This window comes from Castanea sativa, chromosome 9 (genome assembly GCF_040712315.1).
Source record: "Castanea sativa cultivar Marrone di Chiusa Pesio chromosome 9, ASM4071231v1".
Taxonomy (NCBI): Eukaryota; Viridiplantae; Streptophyta; class Magnoliopsida; order Fagales; family Fagaceae; genus Castanea; species Castanea sativa.
In genome coordinates this window covers 25,709,593-25,736,342 of record NC_134021.1, presented here as the reverse complement: position 1 = coordinate 25,736,342, position 26,750 = coordinate 25,709,593, and the positions used below count along the sequence as shown (strand labels likewise).

The window sequence follows — 26,750 nt, the reverse complement described above, 5'->3', positions numbered from 1 at the left end:
TGACATTTATGACCCTATTTCTAAATGAAGTTACCCTTTATTGATGAGAGTATTTTTGAATTTCATAAAAGTCCACTTGAAATAGGGGGATCATCTTATATATAGTGTAGATAAAGAATGAAGTACGAATAACAAAATATTTATTGCAAATGGTTGAAGGTATTTAATTTGACGAAGAATTTCAATTGTAGCATATATCATAATTTATTGCGAAAATTTAAATATTTTGACAATGTTCTATCAAAACTTAGTTGTTTATTGTTGGAAGATGACAACATTTGTTATTATTCTTAGTATAATTTTTTTGTGAGTAGATATTGTCTTCAGTAAATAGGTTTTAAGAAATATAAAAAATATTTTGTATCAAATGATACCACGTTATTCGTATCAAAATCCAATAAACGAGAAATATGTGTGCAAAAATAACTATCCATTAACACATACTCCTATCTTTCAATTGTTAGTTGGTTTTTTTTTTTTTGCTGGCATGGTATCATTTGATATCAAATACCTTCTCCTAAGAAATTATCATACTAAATAGATGGTCATATATTAAATAACTATTTTAAACTTAAATATATGGTTTGATACTAGTTCAAAAAAAAAAAAAATATCTTAAATTTTCTCGCTTAAGAGGCAGCACGTGCAACACTTACTAATTTTTCTAGGGGTGTGTTTGGTTGAAGTGAAAATAAGGAGGATGGAAAATAGGAAGATGAAAATAAGGTGAAAAATGTCGTTTGCCACTGTTTGGTTGAGAGGGAGAGGGGGAGAGAAAAATGGTGGGGCCCACAAGTTTTCTCTCCTCTCCCTTCAAAATATAATATCTCCAAATTGGAGAGAAAATTAGAGTGAAAAATGAGATTTTTTTTTTAACAAAACTGCCCTCACTTTTATTGTTTTTTTTTTTTTTGACTTTCCATTTTAACGTTGTTTTTTTTTTTTTTTTCTTTCGTTTGGTCAGGTGGGGTTTTTTTTTTTTTTTTTTTTTTTTTTTTTTTTCTCTTAATTTTTATTTTTATTATTTTTTAAGAAAACACTTTTAGATGATTTCTTATACTATTTTTTTTGAAATGTCCACTTTCATTTATATACTATTTTTTTAAAAAGTATAATGTATTACTTTCCCTTTGATTTAAGAAGGATATGATGATAAATTTATACAAACCTTATTTTAAATCAAATAAATTTTTTTTTTGTATCCCTCTACTTTTTCACCCTCTCAACTAAACACAACTAAGACAAATTAAAAACTTTTTATCCTTTCACTTTTTCATTTTCTTTATTTTCTATCCTCTCATTTTTTCATCTCTCAACCAAACGGATCCTAAAATAATTTATTAACAATTACTAACGTCACCGTCAAACTTTTACTCTTACCAGTTCCGATTGTTACTTGTTAGTCAACAATTGGGTTCATTTACGGCTATGGTAAGCGTAGTTAATTTGAGAAAGAAAAGGGTAAAAGTATTGTGTGGGGGAAGGCAAAACGACGACGGTTCACATCTCAGTTGTAAATTTCAAAACGCAATCTCAGATGCATCAGGGTGCCAGGGTCCTCTACAGGAGAAACCTCGACCGTACGATTGTACATAATCTTTAGATCGTGATTATCCAGAATGCTCAGAAAATAAAAAAAAACAAAAGCAAAAAAAAAAAAAAAACAGTAGTAAAAAGAAAAAAAAGAAAGACAATACTCTCTCTTTCTAACGAGAACAAAAAGAAAAGAAAAGAAAAGAAAAAAAAAAGCCAAACAATTTTACTGATTTTGATTTTCGGATCTGTGAAGGGTTTTTGCTCATCGGACCTACCTCACGTCGACCCAAAGCCCTAAACCAAAGGTTTCTCTCTCTCTGTTTGTTTTTCTATTTTCTTTGTTTAAGTTTCGTTTGGTGAGAGTGTTTTGCACGCTTTGATTTTTGATTTTTATTTTTTCTCGTAGAAGATCGGAGTGAAAAGTGAAAGAGTGGTTCTTCGGTTGAGCTAACCGGGTCAGTTTTCCGATTGTGCTTTCTATGTTTGGTTGCTGAGAAAGAAACAAATAAGAAGGATTGTTGTTTTTCCTTTTTGACGTAAGAATAAGAAATAAGAATGAGCTGAATACAGCTGTTTGGTTCAGTTTACCTTAGTCTCTAGGCTATCGCTTTTATTATTTTGTGTTTTTGTTTGGGGAGGAAGAAGCAAGAAAAATTCAAACTTTCACGCTCTCATATATTTTCACTGTTTTTTTTTTTTTGGTTTGATAATCTCTCTTTCTTTTCTCTCTGAGTTTAAATTTTTCTGGGTAACCAAACATGGGTTTGAGAGAGATTTGTGTTTGTTGGAGTCATTTCTGCCACTTATGGTAATGGGTTTTTTTAAGGTTCGTTTTTGTTACCATTTTCTTCGTGGGTTTCAGAAAGAGAGAGAGAAATGCGGAACAAGTGTGTAATAAACCCAAGCTAGGTATTCAAAGTGTGTACTAACTTGCCAATTTCTCTTGAAATTGGAGCTGTAGTTTGAGATAACTCCCCCAAGTGTCAAAATGTTATTTTAATATTTTGTTAGTTTTTTCCCCCGTATTCTATGGGTTTGATTAACATGCATCTCAATTTTCAGATTTAGTGCTGTTTGAATATATGTTGATTTTTTGTTTCAAATTTTGTTGCTTGGATATTTGATGGGACTTATCATTTCATGAGTGCTTAGACTGATGCTTGCAATGGATGTTTTGGTTTTAGGTCATACACGGATCTTCAGCCCTTCTATAATGATATAGGTAACTAATTAAAATCATGGCCTCCAAAGGTCCAAGGTGTAAGCTTGATCATGAGACAAGGGCTAAGCGTCAAAAGGTTGGTTTGTTGGATATTTTGTTTGTAGATTATCTTGTACTTTTTTGGGGGCATAAATCAATCATGGTTCTGTTTGCTATATTGGTGGTTCTAATTTTAATAAGTCATGCAACGTGATTTTGGCATTACCATTTTTGACTTTTTTGGTGCCATTACAACTTCTTGAAACCTACAGATATGCATTGTTTGATCACACATTCCTACATTGTGCAATTTATGAGTGATTTAATTTTTTTTTTTTTGAACTGTATACTGTTTTTTGTTGGAAGTTGTACCTTTTTTTTGAATAAATAATGGATGTACACTTCAAATCTAAAACTGCAGGTATTTACATGGCCATAACTAAATAACTAGTACAAGCACATTGTATTTAATTAATCAGACTTACTGTACATAGCTTCCTCCCCCCCCCCCCCCCCCCCCCCCCCCCCCAAAAAAAAAAAAATCCCAGTAAGTCAAATCTTGGTGCAAAAGCTTCATGTTTGTTCTGAATTCAAGGTGCATGTGGAGCCCAGAGCCTAGGTAAACTTAATTAAGCAGTTCAAGGTAACCAAAAAAAAAAAAGAAAGAAGTTGATCCAGAAAAGGAAAGTTTAATAAAGTGGATATGCTTAAAAAAAGAAGGAAAAACTATTTCACTGGTTGAAAAAAAAAATCAGTAGTCATGCTAAAAAGCAAATAAAAAAGTGATGAAATTTGTTTCCTTGAAAAGAAATATAAAAATATGTGGGCTTGAAGGGTGAAATTGAAAGTTCACCCACATATTATAGTTTTGTATATTTTGCTTGTCTGTTGCATTTTTGAAACTCCAGAGAGAAAAAATGAGATAACATCGAAGAGGAAAGGATTCCTGAGCTAAAATACATTCCTGACATTTTTTCTACTATTAATACACAATAGAATCTTTAAGAATATAAACAATGTAAACATCTCAATTTCTCCCCTTGTCAGCTCTCTGTACTTAAAACCAAATATATGGAAATCTCCTTCACAACTCAAAGCCTGTCAACTTTGTATCTCTGCTGTTACCTAACTATTTCAATTCTTGAAATTGGAAACACATCTAAGCTAGAGTTGTAATTCTTGCATCCAAATTCAATGTGGGATAGAGGGAAAAATATAGTTGAATTAATTTTTCAAGGTGGAAAAAATTTAGGGTAGCATTTAAAGAAAGGAGAGGGTAATGTGTGTGGGACATAAAGAATATGGAACATGAAAATATATTTTCTTTTTTCCCTTGGTTTTTAATGAAAACTTCTCTTCACTTGAATGTAGTTGACATTAAAATGCAACATTCTACTAAAGAAGCTACATTTACTGAGATTGGCAACAATATCTAAGTTTTAGGCAAATCCTAAAGGATCCAAATTGGATAAGAAATTAGTAGAGTCTTCTGCTTTGTTATTGCTTTTACAAATAGGCAATAGCTGTGTAGCTATCAGGATGTCACCTTGCTTACAAAGCTATTTTGTGTTCCTTCTTTCTCAAGTTTTTTATAGCAAGAGTTTCCTTCTTATTTCATACTCCTTTGTGATGATAGCATTCTTGGTACTGAGAACTGTCAGTAATTTCAATTTTCTGCTTTGATTTTTGTTTTCCAATTATTGACACTAATTATTCTTCATGGTTATCTCAGGCACTTGAAGCTCCCAAAGAACCTCGACGCCCTAAAACCCATTGGGATCATGTTTTAGAAGAGATGGTTTGGCTGTCCAAGGTAATAGACTAGCGAATTGTAGATCTGACCTTATATGATGTAGCAAACAATTTAGCTATACTCATTTGATTCATATTATCATGCTATCTTCATTTTCTTTTGATCAGGTTTAGTTAATTTGATTAAATGTTTGGTTCATTTTCTTTCACTGCTCATTAAACTAGTTGTTAGCAGGACTTCGAATCAGAGAGGAAATGGAAATTGGCACAAGCAAGGAAGGTCGCTTTAAGAGCGAGCAAGGGCATGTTAGATCAGGCTACAAAGGGAGAAAAGAAAATGAGGGTTGTGTATTTTTGCTTCCTCAAATTAATGTATCTTTTTTGTGTTACTAGTAGTAGACATAATTATTCCTAGTGGCACAAAACAGAGTGATGTATTGCTTAGGGGTATATTACAATAAACTAAAACTATGAACAGGAAGAGGAGCAGCGGTTGAGAAAAGTTGCACTTAATATGTCAAAGGATGTGAAGAAATTCTGGATGAAAATAGAAAAGCTGGCAAGTTCATCTATGATATTATCCTTCAAAACTTGATTAATTCCTCTGTGATTTCTTCTTAGCCTCTTTTAGGTCCATAATTTCAAAACCAATATTGTAATTTCAGGTGCTTTACAAGCATCAGATGGAGCTTGATGAGAAAAAGAAAAAGGCACTTGATAAGCAACTTGAGTTTCTGTTGGGGCAAACTGAGAGGTAGAAATCTCCTCCCCCCGCTCCCTTAGGGTTTATCAATCTGTATTAAAGTCTTTGTTGTGCATTATATACCAGTTCTGAAAGGTTATTACCATGCATCCACATTAAAGTGAAATGGCATATTCTTGTGATGTATATATTCAGGTACTCAACAATGCTAGCAGAAAATCTCGTGGATACTCATAAACCAGTGCAAAACCCTGCTACACCAGATCGAATGACTATTAAATGCAAAGAAGTGGATGAAATTGATGTTGATGAGTCACCAGAATTTAATTTTGGTAAGCAGAAATTTATGTTTCCTTGGTATTTTACCTGATAACCTCAAAGGGATGACCTAATTTTTATTATATAAATTGTTTTAACACATTTCTGACAGAATCTGAGTCGAATGCTGCGGATATGGATGACGATTATGATATACGATCTGAAGATGAGTCAGTATGTTTTATAATCCCTTCGATATCATATGTTATTATATATGATTTTGAATTTTTTGAGTTTGTTGCCATTTATATGGTATTATATGACTCACATTCAAATTAATGTTTGAAAACCTTATTCCTTTGTCGCACGTTACAGTTGTTGCTTTCTATCCCAAAAATAACTGGACCAGCTTTATATCATTTATCAAAAATAAAAATAAAAATTATGGCAGTGTTGCAGATTATTGAGTTATATTTGGTGGTCAATCTCAGTTGGAAGTAGCTGAAGCCTTTTCTTATCCATTTTTTTTACTTGATTTTGAAATTATACGTGGGAATGGATAAAGCAAGTTGGCTACAGAAGACTGGCATTGATGTGTACATGCTTTTGTCTTCCTAGTGAAGCAACATTGTAATTGTTCTTCTGCCTAATTGATACATTTGTATGATGATCTTCAGCCTGCCTTGGAAGATAGTGGACAATATAGGATTGAAAGGTTTGTGGATCAATGTAGTTCAGTTGTCATTCTCATGGTCCATGTATTTGCCTGTTTAATGATGAAACCTTGGGGGGGATATATGCGCAATATAAATGAAACCTTGATAAATGCCTAAGTTTCCTTGGATGTTAGGGTACTCTGAGGTGGGCTTGGGACAAAGGCCTATAAGCATCGTTCATTCATCACCTTCATTCCCTTACTTAGCAAAAGCTAAAAAGAAACCTCGAAGAAAAGAAAATGATAGGATCTTTGACCTCAATTAGGGCAAGATTGCATATGACCTTTTTCTGCTGGAAATTATAACTTATAGTTGCACCATCAGATTTCATTGGCTCGTAATACTTCAAATTATCAGTTTGACATGTTATCTGAATTTTCAATTTTTGTATGGTCCCAAATATGTAACTTTGGTTGCACAGAAGTTGGTATTGTAGCCTTCTTCTCCATCATATTCTTGATGATTGGATGCATTAGCACTTATGCACCTTTCATGGTTTCCTTGGATTTTTATTATGATTTCCAATGATTCCAATGTTTTCTTCTTTTTAGGTACTTCAGTTTTGTGTGCTTATATTTGTTTACCTACACAATGCTGCTATTGTAGGAAGATGATGAGCACACAATTGAGGAAGATGAGGCCCTTATAACTGAAGAAGAAAGGCAAGAAGAATTGACAGCTTTGCACAATGAAGTAGATCTTCCACTAGAGGAGCTGCTCAGACGATATACCACGGGGGAAGGTGAGTTATCAGCATGGTTAATGCTTAGTTTGGTTTATAATACTCAATTTTTTTTATAATGATTTTCGGCCCGTCTCGAAACACGGACCAAGGAGTTTGACATGTGTGCGAGTCAACGGGCCAGTAAACTGCATGGAAGCTAATTGGCAGGATCCCCCAAAATTACTTGTTTGTTTTTTGAATTGTTTGAGTGCACAAATTTCTTCAGCTTTTTTGCTTCTCTTATACAAACTTAACTAGCCATAATCCACATGCGGGGATCTCCAATTCTTTTAGAAAACAAAATTTCTAGTCCCCTAATAAAATCCAATATCAAACAGAATTTAAGTGTTAAAACATATTTATATTTATTATATAAGGACAGGTGAAATTAGAATATAAAATGATATTTTTCCTTTCTCTGATTTTCACATACCAAACAAAGGAGACATTTACTCCTTTTCTGCTCTCCTTCGCTCCCAATATCCAAACACATAAAAGGAAAGAATTTCCTTTCCATTTCCCCATTCTCTCTCTTCCTTTGTACTTTTCTTTCCCTTCCATTCTCCCCAGTGCAGCCATACATAAAGTAAATTTTTTGTTTTTAGTAAAAGTCTGTTTGGATTTCGTAATAGAGGGAACACAAGTTTGAAGAAGCCCACTTTCTTCCATGCAAAAGCAAATCAGGAAGTATCTAGCTTGCCTTCCTCCATCCTCCCTCTTCCCTCTTCTCTCCTGTCCCTTCCAAGCCCTTTATAATGCCTTAACGTGTAAAGCTGGACCTCCTGTGGGCACTTATAAGATGGCAAGAGTTTTCAGAGGTCCTTCCTCAGGCTCTGGTGGCTATTTTTTTGGGTTTTGTCAAAACCCCGAAAATTAGTGGTAAAAATTGTGCATGCTTATGTGCGTGCACACCCACACACCCACACATGTATATGTATATATGTAACAGTAATACTAGTGATGCGGTAAAATTAGTGCTAAAATCTCTCATATTGTCTAAGTGGACGCCTTCCATTTTGTATTTAGCATGATTTGATTTTGATTTTGATTTTGATTTTGATCAATACGAGTACATTCAGTTAGCAGAGAAAGTAGTCCAGAAAAGGGTGAAGATGGGGCTGAACCACTTAGCGGAGAAAGTACTCCAGAAACGGATGAAGATGGGGTTGAACCAACCATTATGGCGGATGATCATGGCAAGGGTAATAAGCATTTGATTTACCATGTTATCTTCTGAAATTTGTGATTGTCTCTAATGTGTAGGGGAATTACATATTCTGCAGGCAAAGTAAATGATCTTTCAACAGTCAATGAGATTGACACAAGCTATTCAGTAACTTCAGTTGAAGCCACTGGTCGTCGTTGTGTAAGTTGTATGTGTTTGTGGTTGTGATTGGTAAATTGTGGAGCAAGATTAGACCTGAACTTAATACTTTTTTTCTAACTATAGGGTGGAAGTAATGGTGACGTATCTGTTTTGGAAAACCATGTATTAGAAATTGAGATGTGTCAAGCTAGTGATCCATCAAAAGATGCTGGGAAGTCTGCCAAAGATCATATGCTATATGATTTTAGTGATGAACAGGTAGACTACAAGTTTTTTTTAGTTTCTTGTTAAATTGGAAGGCATATTTTGCAAAAAGGTTTCATGGGGTATTTTTTTTAGACTTTGAAGTTTATACAGGATTCAGTTGAATTTGAACTTTTAGCTCTGATTAATGTAACAAAGTTACACTGTGTGAGCCTTCTAACTGCAATTGTTTATGTTGTATGTATCATTTATAGCAAATTTTAGATTTGTTACATCATATAGTTGAAAATCATTTATTTTGATTCATCATTCATGTGCATGTTTGTATTGAATTGTATTTCACATTAAATCATATACACATTTTGTAAACGTAGACTTGCAGAAGTATGTGTTTTTTACCACATTAATTGTGATACAACTTGTGTGTTAAAACTTTCATGCATATAATGAAAAGGAGACAAAGAGATGTGCTACAAATAATTTATCTAAACTAGGATGCATGGGTGTGGGTACGGGTATAGGTACAGGGACACATCATTTCTTGAAAAATCTAGGGTACAATACGTCGGAGATACATGTATTAATTACTTATTAAATATTTTATTTATATTTGTTACATATTGTTAAGCATTATTTTTTCATATATTGTCAAACATTTATCAATTTAAGAGAAATAATGGATAATAAAGTGAATCCATGGTCATTAAATAATGTTTAGAACACAAACCAAGACCCAAAAGAGTAAGCAAAAGATAACTAAATAAGTGTTCGACATTGAAACTAGAACACAAACCAAGATCCAAAAGAGTAAGCAAAAGATAACTACATAAGTGTTCAACATTGAAACCAATATTTTAAAAAATATAAATAAAAATTCTTACAAGTTTGGGCTATCTTACACTATCGGGGTTGGGTTATAACGGTATCCAAGCCGTATCATAGGCTTATCTAGTATGTGCACTTCTTGTAAAAAAAAAAAAAAAAGAAAGAAAAAAAGATTGGGTACGTATCTTAGAGGTATCCGGTTTGATACCAGTATGATATGTATCAGATATGGGTTCATGAGCAAAAATGGAGTATCCGTGTGTCCTGGTCTCTGAACAGGTTATCACTTAGGCTGTGTTTGTTTTGGCTGAAAAGGGTTTCAGGAAATCATTTTACACCCCTCTATGTGTTTGGTAAGCACTGAAAATTGGGTCAAACGGATTTCAATTTCCACGTTGACCGTAAAATACCCCTCTTGGCCCGTAAAACCATTTCAGCCAATATTTTACCTTCAAATCATTTACATTCCTCACACTCTCACACGCACTCCTCACAGACACTCTCCAAGCAGTTGTGACCGAGCTCCACAGAGCAAGACAGCAACGGACGCAGCTCACCCCTCCCTCACGCCAGTCCGACGACCCACAGTCCTTCGATCCACAGCACCGGCGCTGCCTTCACGATCGCGCGATCTCAATTGCGCCGCCTTCGCGATCTCGATCTCGCCGCTCTCTTCCTTCTTCTCTCCCGGATCGCGCTGCCTTCGTGATCTCGATCTCGCCTCTCTCTCTTCCTTCTTTGCGCCGGCGATTTTTTTTTTGGGTTTTGTTTCTTGTGTTTCTCTGCTGAGAAATATGTTATATATTTGTTTGAAATGATGTTATATATTTGTTTGGAAGATGAGAAAATGTGAGAAAATGTGAGCAACAAGTAGAAAATGTATTTTCTATAATATTTTCAAAATTACAACCAAACACCTGAAAATATTTTCCAAAGTATTTTTTAAAATGCCACCGAACACTTAAAAATATTTTCCTTTCCAGAAAATATTTTCACCTGAAAATATTTTACACCCGAAAAATATTTTACACCGAACCAAACGCAGCCTTAGCCAAAAAAAAAATTATCCTTTTTTTATAATTTCTTTTTAATGTTGATAAATAACAATCTTATTGATAGACAAGTTGATGTGGAAGATGCAAGAAAATTATTATTTAATATTATTTATGTTTGCAAGTCAATTGTATTTTTATGTTTTAGGTTCTAGTAGTTTATTAGGCTATCAGTATTTTAATTTGAAAGTAAGGTTATTTTTGTAATAAGGCAATTATGGTTTCCTAGCCAATTAGAACTAGGATTTAGCAATCCTTTATAAGCAACCCTTTATAAGCAACCTATTGTACTCCTTGAAGAGATAGTTGATATTTTGATGAATGAAAAAAAAATGGCCGTTTGGTCGGGTGCTGACTCCAGGTCCCGACTCCTAGTGGTTTTCCCGCTTGGTGCTGACTCCAAGCAAGACCTAGGTGCTGACTCCTAGGTCATATCTCTTTTATTTCATTGTTGTTTCAATTTTGTTCTGGTTGTCCTGCATCAATTTTTGTATCAGAGCAAACTTCGATCTGTTTGAACCATCATCGCAGTCAATCCAAAAAAAAAAAAAAGCTTTCATCGTATATTTTCCACCAAAGCCCTTTGACCCAACAACCAACAAACTCCATCTATCAATCTTGGCCACTGTTGAAGCACCACACCAGCTGCCAGAAAAGCCAGCCACCAAAAAAAAAAAAAAAAAAAACAAAGTGAAGAAGACGAGACCCACGCCGAGACCCATCGGCAACCTCGACCCACCGCTACTGAGATTGCCCAACCACCGCCGAGGCCGAGATCCACGCTGAGGCCCACGTCCACCTCGACCCATCACCGCCAAGATCGACGAGCTACAGCCTCTGGGATTGCTGAGCCACCGCCGCCGCCAAACCCGAGATAGACCGCCACTGGTCCTCCACGACTCGAGCCGTTGCTATCCTCCCTACCTTCGCGCCGCCACCAATCGTCGATCCTTGGCGCCAGTCGAAGTCCATCGCAGCGACCTCCTTTTTCCTTTCTTTTCTTTTGAGCTTTGTTAGTTGAGTTTAGTTTTGAGTTCATTTTGTCTCTTTAGTGTATTGTGTTTGACAATTTGACTCTTGTATTTTGCTTCTTTTTTTTTTCCAATAAAAAAAAAAATCAAAAGGAAAAGAAAGAAAGTAGTGCTTGCTGTGGCAGCCCATTACATTGGGTCTTGAGTTGTTCTCCACAAGTCCAATCTGTCCAAGTCAGAAGCCTATTCCAACGATCTGTCCAGAGAACATCATAGCAACCTAGGTTCTTGTTCTAACTTCCAACTATTTTAGAGAATCATGGTAATATCAGAAGCACCTTATTTTGATGGTTGTAAAACTAATCCACGAGATTTTGTCAATTGGATGTATGGGATGGAGCAATTCTTTGAGCAAGCAAATTGGGCAGATAACAAAAAGGTTAGGTATGCAAAGTTGAAGTTAAGAGGCGGGGCACAAAGGTTTTGGGAAAAGCTTGAATATTTCCGCTATTTAAACTATGAACCTGCCATTAGTGTGTGGGAAGATATGAAAGAAAAGCTTTGTGATGAGTATTTGTCACCATACTTTCGAGCTAAGTATCTACCCCAATCTCAGTGTGGTACTTTTCAAGTTGAAGCAAATACGATGAATTCACTTTCCATTTCATGTCCTCAGTGCACTTTTGAACAATCTACCAAGGAATTAAAGGAGTTACCTGAAAAGATCAGGAAAAATGTTCAAGACATGATTGCTCAGGTGAAGCAAATGAAGACTTAAACTGATTCAATAGGGAACCCAAGGATAATTGATCACAATGAAATTATTGCTACCCCCATAGAAGACAACATTAATGATGATATCTTGGTCGTGGAGAATCCTCAAGCAACACCAAAGCCTAATGTTGACACAAACATACATGCCTCGACAAATGTTGCTTTAACTTGTGTGCAAGGAAATGAATCTATTGAAGAGTAGCAAGGTGAAGAGATGGTTTCTACAGAGAGTATTATGGTAGAGGGTGCACATGATGTGATATTGGAAGCTAATGAATCTGCTTTTGACCAGCCTTTCGTGGTGCATGAAGACAAACAGTTTGCTAAAGCGGAGAAAGTGGATAACATAGTGCTCCCACTGGTTCAAGATAAGATTATGTTGATTCCACACATTGATTTTGTTATTCCAGAAGAGTTTGACATGGTGGAATTCAAGGTTTTTCTTTTCTCTATGCTCCCTAAGGTGATTTCAAACTGGAAGCAAGTATTACTTGTCAGCAAGAAAATTATTATTTAATATTATTTATGTTTACAAGTCAATTGTGTTTTTATGTTTTAGGTCCTAGTAGTTTATTAGACTATTAGTATTTTAATTTGAAAGCAAGGTTATTTTTGTTATAAGGCAATTAGGGTTTCCTAGCCAATTAGACCTAGGGTTTAGCAATCCTTTATAAGCAACCTATTGTACTCCTTGAGGAGATAGTTGATATTTTGATGAATGAAAAAAAATGGCCGTTTGGTCTGGTGCTGACTCCAGGTCTACTCTAGGTGCTGACTCCTAATGGTTTTCCCGCTTGGTTCTGACTCCAAGCAAGGCCTAGGTGCTGACTCTTAGGTCATATCCCTTTTATTTCATTGTTGTTTCAATTTTGTTTTGGTTGTCCTGCATCACAAGCTATCACTGGAAGTTATTTAAACAGGCCATCACCACTATGGAGAAGTGGTTTCATGACGCAGCTTACTATTTTATTGAATTAAATGGAAGGGCTACTGAAAAAAATTGACTTTTGACTACTTAATAATGAGAAATTGGGACCTAATAGTGCCTGTGAAGGCTGGTCCTTGTTAGTTCTTAGTCTTTCTATCTTCTTTTCTTGCTTATCAATTTTTTTGATAAGTAAGAACAGTATATATACGAAAGTCTACTCTATGCATGAAGAACATAGAGCAAACTAAAAAAAAACAAGAAGAAGAAAACAGAGAAACAACAAAAAGGAAAACCAAACAAGAGAATAATTACAAAAGAGAAAGGGAGCAGAGAAAAGAAGGAAGAAAATCACTAGTCGTGAGTCCCCGAGCCCGAGACCAATCAAAAAGAGTTTCACTAAAAGAAGCAAGCATTTGATCACTGGAGATATCCAAGTCCTCAAAAGTCCTCCGATTCTCTTCCTTCCAAATACACCATAGGATGCACAACAGAACTAAGTTCCAAATCTGAGATGAATGCTTTCCCAACCAATTCCACTAGCCAAAAAGCAAGTCTGGGATCGATCTAGGTATAACCCAAGACAAACCAAAAGTTATAAAGACAAAGCTCCATAACCGAGAAGCCATCTCACAATGAAGAAGTAGGTGATCTGCCATCTCTCCACAATGACGACACATGCACCAATCCACAAAATCCAAACCCCTCAATCTCAAGTTATCTCCCGTTAGGATCTTATTCCAAGCTATACACCAAACAAAAAACTCAATTTGCGAAAATTTTATTCTCCGTTTTCTTGTCAAAGGACTCATTTTCTAGAAAATGGACTCATTTTCTTGTGCTTAGTGGTGACATTGAAAAAAACCTCGAAAACATTTTATGTTGTTTGACTCGCATGGAAAATCATTAATATTTCTTGTAGTTTCAAATGATTATATGTATAGGAAACTTCCATTCATGTGAATAGACCCTATATTGGGAATTTTTTTTTTTTTTTTTTATAAATTTTTTGGGCCAGTTCCTCAAATGTGAAGACAAATTCCAAGTTTGAAGTCTATGCAAAAAATTAGGTGGGAAGGTGACTTGTTTTAGGAAAAAAGGTCATTTGGAAAAAAGCCAATGATTGGTCAACAGTTAATCTTGTGGAGGAGAGGGGGCAAAGAGAGAGAAGTTAGCATTGGGAGACTTTTATGCGATGTGGAGTTTATTTGTAATGGTCTGTTAGAGTATGTGACATTTTGGAAAATATTTTATGCTCTATTGGTTTTGTTTTCTGTTGATCACATAAACCATTTTTTAATTAACTTGTGCTTTTACCAAACCAAAAACCAAAAAATGGAAAAAAATTTCCACCACAACAAATAGAGTGTTACTTCCATATATTTTGTTTTCTGAATCTATTCATCTATCTTTTTTAATAATCCATGGTTCCATGGATTTGTTCTTTTATGTTATTTTGGATTAATATAAATCCAAGTGCAACTGTCTTTTGACTCCTATGTTACTTTGTTTTATGTTCCATGCTTTCTGTTTTATTTTTTAATATTAGTATTTCAGAAACATGGTACAGAGTATTAGCTGTTTTACTGAACTTCATCTCAAATTATGTAGGAAGATGGTGACTTTGTTCTTGCTGCTGGCGAAGAGAAGGTATTTAATAAAGAAAAGCATAACTCTATTGATCGACTTCTTTTTTTGGGTCTCTATTTCTGGTGTCATATTTTTTACAGGAGGAATGCACTTTTTATTACTGATATCAGGAAAGTCCCCTTTCCTTCTTTGAAATTTGAGTCACGAATTTGACTGCAAATAAGTTGCTTGTACAAATGCTTGATGTCAGAAATGCTTTGGAGAATTATCTGTGCTCAGTAGTAGCATTATTCACTATCCAGTGATTTTTTGTCCCTGTTGACAGGATTAGAATCTCTGTAAACTTGTTCTTGTGGTATACCATTTGTATTTTTTTAAAACTAAAGTGTTCAAATCTAGATAAAATGACATTAAGAAAGTTATGGGGCTTTGCTTCATTTGATTATTGTTAAATAAGTAGAATTCAGATTTTGTTTCTTTAGTAAGGGAAGTTTTTGATGCTGTGAGGAACAGATGAGGGTAGGAGAGAGATTGTGACCAATTATTCATAAATTCCAAAATACTTGATGGTCATGGTTTCAATAAGTATGCACGGGGCAAACTATGTTTGGATTGTCCCAAGTCTATTGTCTGAAAGCAACCATAAGCTAAAGAGTAGGTGCTAGCCTGCAGCTTGCTTGGTCTTCCCAACTCATACTCTCCACTCCTGCGGCCCCTCTTTAACCCTGTTGAATGTGGGAACCAATCAAAAAGAGTCAAATACAACCACAAGGAGGCTAGTTGGTACCTTTAAGGGACAGTCTCGTGAAACTTATTTTTCAAGTGATATTTTGAATTGAATATGGTTAGATATATTAAATTTAAATTTTGTGAAGTGACTGGATTTTTGGTGTGAGAATTTTCTATTTTAGACATTTCGTTTGAGTTCTTATTTTTTTTATAATTACTTCTGTATGATGCATTTTGTACATCTTTTGTTCGTGAGAGTTCAAGCTATAAGCACAAGAGTAATCATTTCAATAAAACTTCTTATACTGCCGTTCAGCCCTCTTCCCGGGTTCGGTAAAGATCCTGAATTTTATTTAACTTCTTATACGTACTGATTTCTGTTTTTTATGCATTATACATTGGTCTATAAAGCAAGGGTGTCATGATTTTTATTTTATTTAATTTTGTAATATATATGTTTCTTATTTATGTGCCATTGATCTTAGCACACTACTACATTCACTAAGCACATTGTTGCTTCAAGTACCTGGTTTGTATGTCAATAGATGAAGCATTGACAGTAGATTCATGTGGCTAATGTGAATTATTTCTCTTGGTTACAGTCTTGCAGTCTTTGAACTAATGTAGAAGAAAACATAATGGGTAGTCCTACATGTTTTTTTGATAGGTAATAATGAATTTTATTACAAGGAGGAGAACTCAAAATGAGAGTCTCCTAAAGTATTACAATTTTAGGTTTATGAGATCCATGAAATCAATTAAAGAATTACATGATACCCTGCCAATCATAGTACATTATTCAAAATGCAGAAAAGTAGATTAGACTGAATAACTGATTTCTCAACTCATTCAAAGTTTTTAGCCAAAAAAAAAAAAAACTCCTACAAAGGTGTGCTTGTTCCTCTTTCTCCAAAAGGTCCACATTACACAATGAGGCATCACATTCCAAATCTGACTTTTAGTATGCTAGCCATACAACCCTTTACCAGCGTAGACATCTAGCACCTTCTCTGGCATCACCCAATGAGCCCCAAATGCAGAGAAAACAAAGGATACAACCTGTAGGCAAATCAAACAATGTAGCAACAAATGATCCATAAATTTACTACTTCACTTGTTTTTTTTTTTTTTTTCCCGATAAATAAATTCTTTTATTGCCCAACCAAGTTTGAACAGATGAATTACTACTACACTTACACATATCCCACCAATTAACCATGACCACATTCTATTTAATAAGATTATTTACTGTCAAAATTTTGCCCAATGTAGTACACACGCACGTACACACACAAATGCTTTTTGAAAGGAAGTTGCTTCTACCTGTGTCTCCGTTTCTCATGGCCTTCTCAACCATCAAAGTGAATACTAAAACACTATAAATTCATTAGGCAATTAACCATCTCCAATTCCCAATCATTGAAAGTCTGTATGAACTTTAGATTCCGATAATGCAGTCCATCCGCCCTCGTCTTGAATAGAAACAATACAGACATCTCTTTTGTTGCAATCAAATAGAGGTCAGGATACAAGTCCTTTGGAGCATGTCCTGCACACTAAACATCATACCAAAACCTAATTTTTCTACCAACCCCCACAATGATGGAAATTTTGGCAGCATAGTTTTTTTCAATCTGCTACACCTTTACACAAACTACACCTGTTAGGCCTTGTTATGACCATAATGGATCAGCCACCCCCTCTTCCCCATGTTTACTACGAGTTAAGCAGTGTCCAACAAAGCTTGGTTGAAGGTAGTCAACTTCCTCACTCCCAACCAGCGAATTTTATGGGGGGGCACACCAAGTTCCAATTAACCAAATGGAATTCGAACTCTCAGTCCTACATTTTAAATGTCTCTAGTTGCCAATCTTTTCACTGTTGTTTTTATCCAGGATTTTTGCATGGTTTATTAGAATTTAGATGTGGATATGATGAATGATTTGCTTCCACAAAAACATGTGAGAGACATTCACAGCTTGAGTTTTGAGCCACTTAATACTGTCTTGATGGTGATGTAAGTTGTAGCAGTTTTATTGTTGCCAAATCGTGGAGAAGACTTTTTTTCTTATTTCAAGTAAGGTTACTGGTCATGTAATTTGGGGTTGTGCTTACTTTAGTTAGAATAAGTTTCAGATTGACTGAATGATTGAGGGTGACATATAATTATTTACACTAATGATTTTCAATGGCCATGCCTACTTCTAAATTGATTAAATGTCCAGGATGATGAGGCAACCTTGTCAGAGGAGGAGGAGCTGGCAAAAGAAGATTCAATCCACCCCATGGATGAGGTAAAGAGCAAAATTTTCAAGGTTCTTTTCTTCTTGATCCTTAATATTTTTGTCCAACTAGTTGATTGTTGTTATTGTTTTGGGTTTTTTCTCGTATTTGTACCTTCTTAATGAAGCTACTTACTTTGCAGATTGCATTACTGCAGAAGGAGGGTGAAATACCTGTAGAAGAATTGCTTGCAAGGTATAAAAAGGTAGGTAAAATGTCTGCTTCAGCTTGTCTCATGGGCGGTTCGCATCATGTTTTGATGTTTGTTTTTTATCAACATCTGTTTATTAGGGCTTCAATGACGATGAAGTTACAGACGATGAATCTGACTATGCGTCTGCTTTATCGGACAATCTCATGGATTCTCCAGCCCATGAAGGCATTCAACTTACACAGCAAGCTACTTCTATGGACAAAGATGTTGAAACTGGTGAATGCCAGTCAGTTGCAAATTCTCCGGCAGAAGTACAGCAAGCAGGATCCCATGAAAAAACAGAGGAGGAGAGGGAAAGTGAGAATAGAATTGCTGATGCAGCAGCGGCTGCAAGATCAGCACAGCCAACAGGAAACACCTTCTCCACAACCAACGTGCGTACTAAGTTCCCGTTTCTTGTGAAGCATCCTCTTCGTGAGTATCAACATATCGGCTTGGATTGGCTTGTTACAATGTATGAGAAAAGACTCAATGGGATTCTAGCTGATGAAATGGGGCTTGGAAAGACGATTATGACAATAGCTCTGCTTGCACACCTGGCGTGTGAAAAGGGAATATGGGGTCCTCATCTCATTGTTGTCCCCACAAGTGTCATGCTTAATTGGGAGACTGAGTTTCTGAAATGGTGTCCTGCTTTTAAAATTTTAACTTATTTTGGAAGTGCAAAAGAGCGCAAATATAAGAGGCAGGGCTGGTTGAAACCTAACTCGTTTCATGTGTGCATAACAACTTACAGACTGGTTATTCAAGATTCAAAAGTTTTCAAGCGCAAGAAGTGGAAATACTTGATTTTGGATGAAGCTCATCTGATTAAAAATTGGAAGTCACAAAGATGGCAGACTCTTTTGAACTTCAATTCAAAACGGCGTATTTTATTAACTGGGACACCGCTGCAGAATGATCTCATGGAACTTTGGTCTCTAATGCATTTTTTAATGCCCCATATCTTTCAATCTCATCAGGAGTTCAAGGACTGGTTCAGTAATCCAATATCAGGAATGGTTGAGGGACAAGAGAAAGTAAATAAAGAAGTTGTGGATCGTCTTCATAATGTTCTCCGTCCATTCATACTCCGTCGCTTGAAGCGAGACGTGGAGAAGCAGCTGCCTATGAAACACGAACATGTCATTTACTGTAGACTGTCAAAGAGGCAGCGTAACTTGTATGAAGACTTCATTGCAAGCTCGGAAACACAAGCTACTCTTGCAAGTGCCAACTTTTTTGGGATGATTAGTGTTATCATGCAACTTCGCAAAGTTTGCAATCATCCAGACTTATTTGAGGGTCGTCCAATTGTTAGTTCATTTGATATGACTGGTCTTGACATCCAATTGAGTACATCTGTTTGTTCAATGCCTTCTCCATGCCCATTTTATAATGTAGACCTTAAGGGTTTGGGATTTTTATTTACTCATCTTGACTTTAGCATGAATTCTTGGGAGAGTGATGAAGTGAAAGCCATTGCTACCCCCTCAAGTTTAATCAAGGAGTGCACCGACTTGTGTAACCTAGAAGAAATAGGACCTGGATATAGACATCGAAAAGGGTTGCATGGAACTAATATTTTTGAAGATATTCGTAAGGCAATCGTAGAGGAGAGACTAAGAGAAGCAAAGGAGCGGGCGGCAGCTATTGCATGGTGGAATTCCTTGAGGTGTGAGAAAAAACCCATGTTCTCTACAACACTTAGGGAAATTTTGACAGTGAAGCATCCTGTTTATGATATTCATCTTCAGAAGGCCAACCCTTTGTCCTACATGTACTCCTCGAAGCTTGCTGACATTGTCCTCTCACCAGTGGAGCGATTCCAGAGAATGTTGGACCTTGTTGAAAGTTTTATGTTTGCAATACCTGCTGCACGGGCCCCACCACCTGTTTGCTGGTGCAGTAAATCTGTGACTTCTGTGTTTCTGCACCCAACTTATAAGCAGAAATGTTCTGAAATGTTGTCGCCCCTTCTATCACCTATCAGACCTGCAATTGTCCGGAGGCAAGTATATTTCCCAGACAGGCGACTTATACAGTTTGACTGTGGGAAATTGCAGGAGCTTGCAATATTGCTCAGGAAATTAAAATCAGAAGGTCATCGAGCATTAATATTCACCCAGATGACAAAGATGCTTGATCTCTTGGAGGCTTTCATTAATTTGTATGGTTATACATACATGCGTTTAGATGGATCGACTCAGCCAGAGGAGAGGCAGACCTTAATGCAACGCTTTAACACAAACCCAAAGTTTTTTCTCTTCATCTTGTCAACTCGTAGTGGGGGTGTTGGTATCAACCTAGTTGGGGCAGATACAGTTATCTTTTATGATAGTGACTGGAATCCTGCTATGGATCAGCAAGCTCAGGATCGATGCCACCGGATAGGACAGACACGTGAAGTTCATATTTATCGGCTAATCAGTGAGAGCACCATTGAAGAGAATATTTTAAAGAAAGCTAATCAGAAGCGTGCCCTTGATGATCTAGTTATACAGAGTGGAGGCTACAACACAGAATTCTTCAAAAAGCTTGATCCCATGGAACTGTTCTCAGGTCATAGAACACTTCCAATCAAGAATTTGCAGAAGGAAAAGATTAACAACAATGGCAATGAGGTTTCTGTGTCTAATGCAGATGTGGAGGCTGCTTTGAAATTTGCAGAAGATGAAGCTGACTACATGGCATTGAAGAAACTTGAACAGGAAGAAGCTGTGGAGAACCAAGAGTTTACAGAAGAAGCCATTGGGAGGATGGAAGAGGATGAGTATGTAAATGAGGACGATCTGAAGGTTGATGAGCCTGTAGATCAGGGTGGCTGGATCACAACTGCAAATAAAGAAACTGGGATGATTTTGGCTGGGAATAATCCTAATGAAGAGAGAGCTCCAGCTATTGCTAGCAAAGAAGATGATGTTGACATGCTGGCTGATGTCAAACAAATGGCTGCAGCAGCAGCTGCCGCTGGACAAGAAATCTCATCATTTGAGAATCAGCTACGTCCAATAGATCGATATGCGATTCGTTTTCTGGAATTGTGGGATCCCATTATAGACAAGGCAGCAGTGGAATCTCAAGCTAGGTTTGAGGAGACAGAATGGGAACTGGACCGCATCGAGAGGTATAAGGAGGAAATGGAAGCTGAGATTGACGAAGATGAGGAACCCCTTGTATATGAGAGTAAGTTCCTTCTAACATTGATTTCCCCCTTTTCACTGGCTCAAGGTGACTTTTGTCAGGCCCTCATATGATTGAATTTTGAGGTTAATTTTCAAATAACTCCACTTCATGAGACATGCCATCCAACAGCAAGAATTCTAAGAAGATATAGAGTGCAATCTTGCTTCTCTCTCTCTCTCTCTCTCTCTCCCCCCCCCCCCCCCCCCCCCTCTTTTCCAAAAAAAAAAGAAAAAGAAAAAGAAAGGAAAAACCAGATACCATGTGTAAGTACAGAGTAAACATTGATTTTTGGGAGAAACAAGTAGACATTGTGTCTCTCCCCTCCCCGCCCAAAAAAAGAAAAGAAAAAGAAAGACACAACTAGCACCATGTAGAAGTATGGAGTAAACATTGATTTTTTTTTTTTTTTGGGGAAAAACAAGTAGACATTGATTTGGCCATCTGTTGTATTGAACTTGCAACATTGCATGTGATATATGTTGCTTTATTAACTTTTACTTGGTGGTAAAAATATATGAACCACATCCAAAGAATTTTGTAATCAAGTAGAATCTGTTTCTCTATGATGGCATGCCATACTTATTGACTCAGTAATCACTTCCATATTTGCATAATTGTATATTGAGACTAAACTCAAGGATTCTCTCTTTGTATCAGGATGGGATGCAGATTTTGCAACTGAGGCATATCGCCAGCAAGTTGAGGCCTTAGCTCAACACCAGGTTCATGTTATAAACTCTTATGTTAATTTCAAAAAAAAAAACCTCTTATGTTGCATCCTTTTCTCTGAATGTGTTTTAAGTTAATCTCTTTGCTAATATTTTTTCTGTAGTTGATGGAGGAGCTGGAATGTGAAGCTAAGGAGAAGGAGGATGCAGAAGATGACAAATGTGATTCAATGAAGTAAGACAACACTCTGTAATCACCTAGAATATAGGACTGAAACGTTTTTTTTTTTTTTTAACAAAAAAGTTCCCCAAAAGTTTCTAGAATTATATTGGGGCCAATAGTGGCTAAATCGTTTTATTTATTTATTTTATAAAAAATATCTTTTTGGCTTTATAGAGTAACTTTATAATCATGGTGGGAAGTTAGCTTTCTGCTTTTATCACAACCTTGTTAAATAATAGATTTGAAAGGGGGGGGGGAACCATAAATCATAAGACATGGTGTTAAACTATCATTTCCTCATAATGAAAATATTATAGGAAACTTGACTGAGCATTGTTTGTCCTTAATTAGAGGTTGGGACCAATGTGGTTCAAAGTCACTCCTGGATTATTTCAAGGAATGGTTGTCTTCATAAGAGGGATATTGACATTTGTCTTGGTGAATGTTACACTAATAAGTCATCTGGCATGGTGACCTTAAAATATAATGCTCATTCCATTGGTGTGAAAAAAAAACCCCATTGGCCGTACACAGTAAAAATGTTGAATTGGAAGTATTTTTCTTAAATAGATTAGTCATTGAGCATAGTCTAGAAATTTTGTTTATTAATACATGTACGGAGGATGTCAACAACAATGAGCTCCAGCTCAAGCTATACTTCCTCCATTAAATAGGATGGTGGGTAAGTTCCCCATTAAATAGGTTGTAGGTCATGGGTATGAGACCTGTTACATGTGTAACTTTGCCAATTAAAAAGAGGGTGGCAGGGTGGGTTTTTATTTTTTTTGGGGGGGGGGGGGGGGGGGGAGAGAAAGATGTCAGCATGGAGACTGGTGAGTGACTCGGTGTTCTCCTAGATAAATGATGTACAGCTTGACAGAAGTATTTGTGTCTGACATGGATAATCATCCACAAAATAAATCAGGAAAGTTTGATATTTTTGTATTTTGCAGTTTCCTAGTATTTGTGTCTGAGTGGTTCTATCATTTATTGGATTCAACATTCAGTTACAAATTTATTTCTCTTAGCAGGAATGAAAAGCAAAGTGATCTGAAACCCAAGTCTAAAAAGAAGCCAAAGAAAGCCAAGTACAAATCTCTGAAGAAAGGATCTTTAGCTTCTGAATTGAAACCTGCAAAAGAAGAGTCAGCAACAGACCGAATGTCGATAGATGATGAGAATATTTCTCATGAGGTGGTCACCTCGTCCGAAAATTTTTCAAGTGTGAAGAAAAAACGTAAGAAGGCTGAAACTACACTGGATTGTGAACAAGGAAAAACCTCGAAAAAGAAGTCTAAGAAACTCAAGAAGACTCCCCCTGAAATATGTCCATTAGATTTAGATTCCAACCTGTCAGGCATGCAGCATGATGAACCTATGGATCCAAAACCATGTGAAAGTGTGGTTGATGTCGAGCAGAAATCAACAAGCCGGAGCAGGATGGGAGGGAAAGTATCCATTACTACCATGCCTGTAAAGAGGGTTTTAATGATAAAACCAGAGAAATTAAAGAAGGCAAATGTTTGGTCAAGAGATTGTGTTCCCTCTCCTGATTTTTGGTTGCCACAGGAAGACGCAATATTATGTGCTATGGTTCATGAATATGGCCCTCAGTGGAGCTTGGTTAGTGAAACTCTGTATGGGATGACTGCTGGTGGATTTTATAGGGGAAGATATCGCCATCCTGTCCATTGTTGTGAGAGATTTAGAGAACTTGTCCAGAGATACGTTTTGGCTGCACCTGACAATCCTAATAATGAAAAGGTCAGCAATGCAGGCTCTGGGAAGGCTCTTCTCAAAGTAACAGAGGTAAGTGTAGTAGTTTTTTGAAGTGTCCACAGTATATACCCCATATACTGTATGATGTTTTATTTCTGATTTGAATAAAACAAACTTAGTTATAAAAAAAAACAGAACAAGTATAGTAATTTTGAGCATACTTGTGAACTCGTTGTTTTGCACATCTGCATGCAGCGTGCTGCAGTGTTAACGTCAGGTCAACTGTTGTGCAAATTAAACAAATGAATGATTCAAAAACTCTTAAGTGGGCATTTATTTTGTAAAAGATTGACTGAGGAAACCTTACTCATATTATGGCAGGATAACATTCGCTTGCTTTTAGATGTTGCTGCTGAGCAGCCAGACAGAGAGTTACTCCTTCAGAAGCACTTTACTGCCCTCCTTTCTTCAGTCTGGAAAATGAAGTCACGTGTTGACCTTACTTCAAGTTGTTCATCATCCCGAAATGGTCTATATAGGTCTCTTACTTGGAACTCCATGCAAGAACCTCCAGAAAAACTGAAATTTACTAATTTAGGAGAGAGTAGCAGGATGTTAAAACGTGCACTCTTGGATGTCTCTCTATCGGAAGACACAGTCTCCCCCTCCAACCAAGGGTGTGAAACATCATCAGTTACCGAACAATTGGAGATAAATCTAGAATTCCAGAAAGAACTGGAAGACTCCATGGTTCCTTTGCCCTCTTTTATAAGTTTATCAATATCTGGGGCAGACCCTCCACCATCTGTAAGCAAGGCTAGTGGAGAAGATCATCATTTTAAAGCTTCCCAAAATGTGGCTGAGAACCGTTTCAGGTATGGTCTGATGTAACCATATAATTTTATGACTTGGATATTTGTCAACCATATAGTTCCCTCATATGATGCAATTCGTTAGAATTTCTCTTAGCAGAAAAATTTGTTGTCTTTAAACTAAAAATTTCTAATTAATTAGGTGGTTAGATTAAAAAAAAAAATGTTTGATTCTTATGAAGCTAATTTTCAAATTCAGCACTTGCTGGTGGTATAGTCCACTTGGCCTTTTCATTGTGTAGGTTGTGTTAACATTTTGATTCTTGTCGAATTGTAATTCTTTAAAGCAGCTTGCAATTCCAAACTTTCTTTTCTTTTGATTAGACATTTTACTCATAAAAAAAAAAGGTTGTGGTTTCATTCTCTCAGGGGGTTCCTTGCATCACAGTAATGTTTTGTTTGTTTCCTTTTGGATGTACCATTGCCCATTGTTCATTTCTATTATGTACTTACATATAAAAATAGTTTTTATTAATGTAATTGGAATGTATATAATTGATTGCTAATAGAGTTTCTGCCTTCAGGGCTGCTGCAAGAGCTTGTGTTGAAGATAGTGTGGGATGGGTATCCTCTGTATTCCCAACCAATGATGTTAGGAATAGATCAGCATCCAAGTTACCATCGTTGGGAAAGCACAAACTCTCCATCTCTGACTCAATGAAGCCTTCTAAATCACGGTTCAAAAGAAGTTCAATGGAGCATACCGAGATGCCCCACCTTATTGCTGAGCCAGTATTGGAACCATTACCAGCAGCTGCACCGAAGGATCCTGATTTAATCTTTGACCTGACTCAACCTATCATACCGGATGTTGGAATTGATGTTGTGGGAAGTAATGTAACTCATGGCACAGATATGGAGCTTTCTATGGAAATGGAGAGTTATGAAGAAGTCCCACATTGCTATGTTCCTGGCTTAATCTCTGGCCTCGATGATTGTCCATTGTTGCCTGAATACACTGACATTGGGTAGGATTGATCCAGGAGCCTGAACCACAAGAAATCTCAGGTTTGAATCTCATGAACTTTTGGAGACCAAGGATCTCATGGTGAAGAAGTCCTTGTCGGTGAATTACCGACTATCAATTCTGGGCTATTATTACCGTGCTGTCGGGGCTTGTGGTACACTGGTAGCACTATTCTTTTCTATCAAGAGCGATTTGGTTTGTCTGCCTTGTCTACACACTGGGAAGTAATGTTTTTGCAAGGTGGATCTAAGCAGCAGCCTGTAGGGAGGATCTTAGATAGGGAATACATAATGTAACATAGAAGTTTTGTAGTTAAATGTTAATTTCTTATTGGGGAATCTGTGCAAGTCTTTTTGGGGCTTCAATTGAAATGTCTGCGGGCACACTCCCTCACAAATATAGTCATTAACAAAGAAGGAAACGTAACGTAGCTCAGTTTCTTGCGGTAGTGATCTCTCTATCTCTCTCTCTCTCTCTCTCTCACACACATAATCATTGACGAAAATGGAAATGTCTGCGGGATTGTGTGGTAGATCATAAAATCATACAAACTGTGATTCTATACGGATTCTACATGAATTTACCTTATACGCTTCAATAGGCGTTTTCTTTTTATTGTTCTTTTTAATTCGAGGCCTAAATGAGACAAATATCACATACAATATAATAGAAATTATGGTTATGTAAAATAGATGCTTTCCAACAACACTGGTGACAATGAAGCCTTGGCCCCAAAAATTTGGAGTCAACTATGGATTTTCAAAAGATTAGTTAAGGTTGTTGATCACGTATTTTTTTTTTCCCTTCTATTCTATTCTATTTAAAGTCATACTCTTTGTTACTTTTTTAATTGACATAATAATTCTATTGTATTCTTTGAGATACACTAAATGAGAAATAAAACAAGAAGGAAGATCGGTCAGATTAGATGATTGAAAAGTTAGAAATGAACAAGGCATATAATAGAGTTGAACAAGGCATATAATAGAGTTGAATGAGGTTTGTTTTTCTTGCTTGCTTTAAAAATTTGTTCACTAGTTGGTTTCATTGATTAAATCATTAATTGATAATTCATGAATTTGCTACATGATAAACCTTTGGATCTAAACCAGCCCTTTCAGTATCTTAAGCATTACCTGTACAGGATTCAATGATATTATTAGCATTCTGTGGTAAAGTGAAGTACAGAAGATTAAACATTATTGGCTTAAATACACACTCTTTCATGGATGCTGAGCTGAAACAATGTTTCAAACAACCAGCACTCAAATATTTTGTAGAAGACCCTAATAGGAACAAAAGTCAACCACATGTTAAACAAAATGGAAAATGCAGATGTAGTCTATAACAGG

General features: G+C 36.3%; 1 protein-coding gene across 7 annotated transcripts; it reads left to right on the top strand.

The window, feature by feature from the left end:
• Positions 1-1,517: 1,517 nt before the first annotated feature.
• LOC142610704 (protein PHOTOPERIOD-INDEPENDENT EARLY FLOWERING 1) lies at positions 1,518-25,846 on the top strand. Of its 7 annotated transcripts, none has more exons than XM_075782612.1 (22): positions 1,622-1,841; positions 1,946-2,072; positions 2,721-2,834; positions 4,470-4,550; positions 4,725-4,832; positions 4,968-5,048; positions 5,155-5,243; positions 5,388-5,524; positions 5,623-5,684; positions 6,773-6,908; positions 7,970-8,092; positions 8,174-8,256; positions 8,341-8,475; positions 14,580-14,618; positions 17,513-17,581; positions 17,713-17,775; positions 17,862-20,949; positions 21,607-21,671; positions 21,782-21,852; positions 22,869-23,649; positions 23,941-24,434; positions 24,956-25,846. In XM_075782612.1, the coding sequence occupies exons 3-22, from the start codon at positions 2,775-2,777 to the stop codon at positions 25,401-25,403; spliced, it is 6,213 nt and encodes a 2,070-aa protein (XP_075638727.1). In that variant the 5' UTR covers positions 1,622-1,841; positions 1,946-2,072; positions 2,721-2,774; the 3' UTR covers positions 25,404-25,846. The 7 variants fall into 7 exon arrangements, with proteins under 7 accessions (XP_075638726.1, XP_075638727.1, XP_075638725.1 ...); XM_075782610.1 differs by having other exon boundaries at positions 1,660-1,841; positions 1,946-1,991; XM_075782613.1 differs by having other exon boundaries at positions 1,672-1,841; positions 1,943-1,991; positions 22,872-23,649.
• The last annotated feature ends 904 nt before the right edge of the window (positions 25,847-26,750 follow it).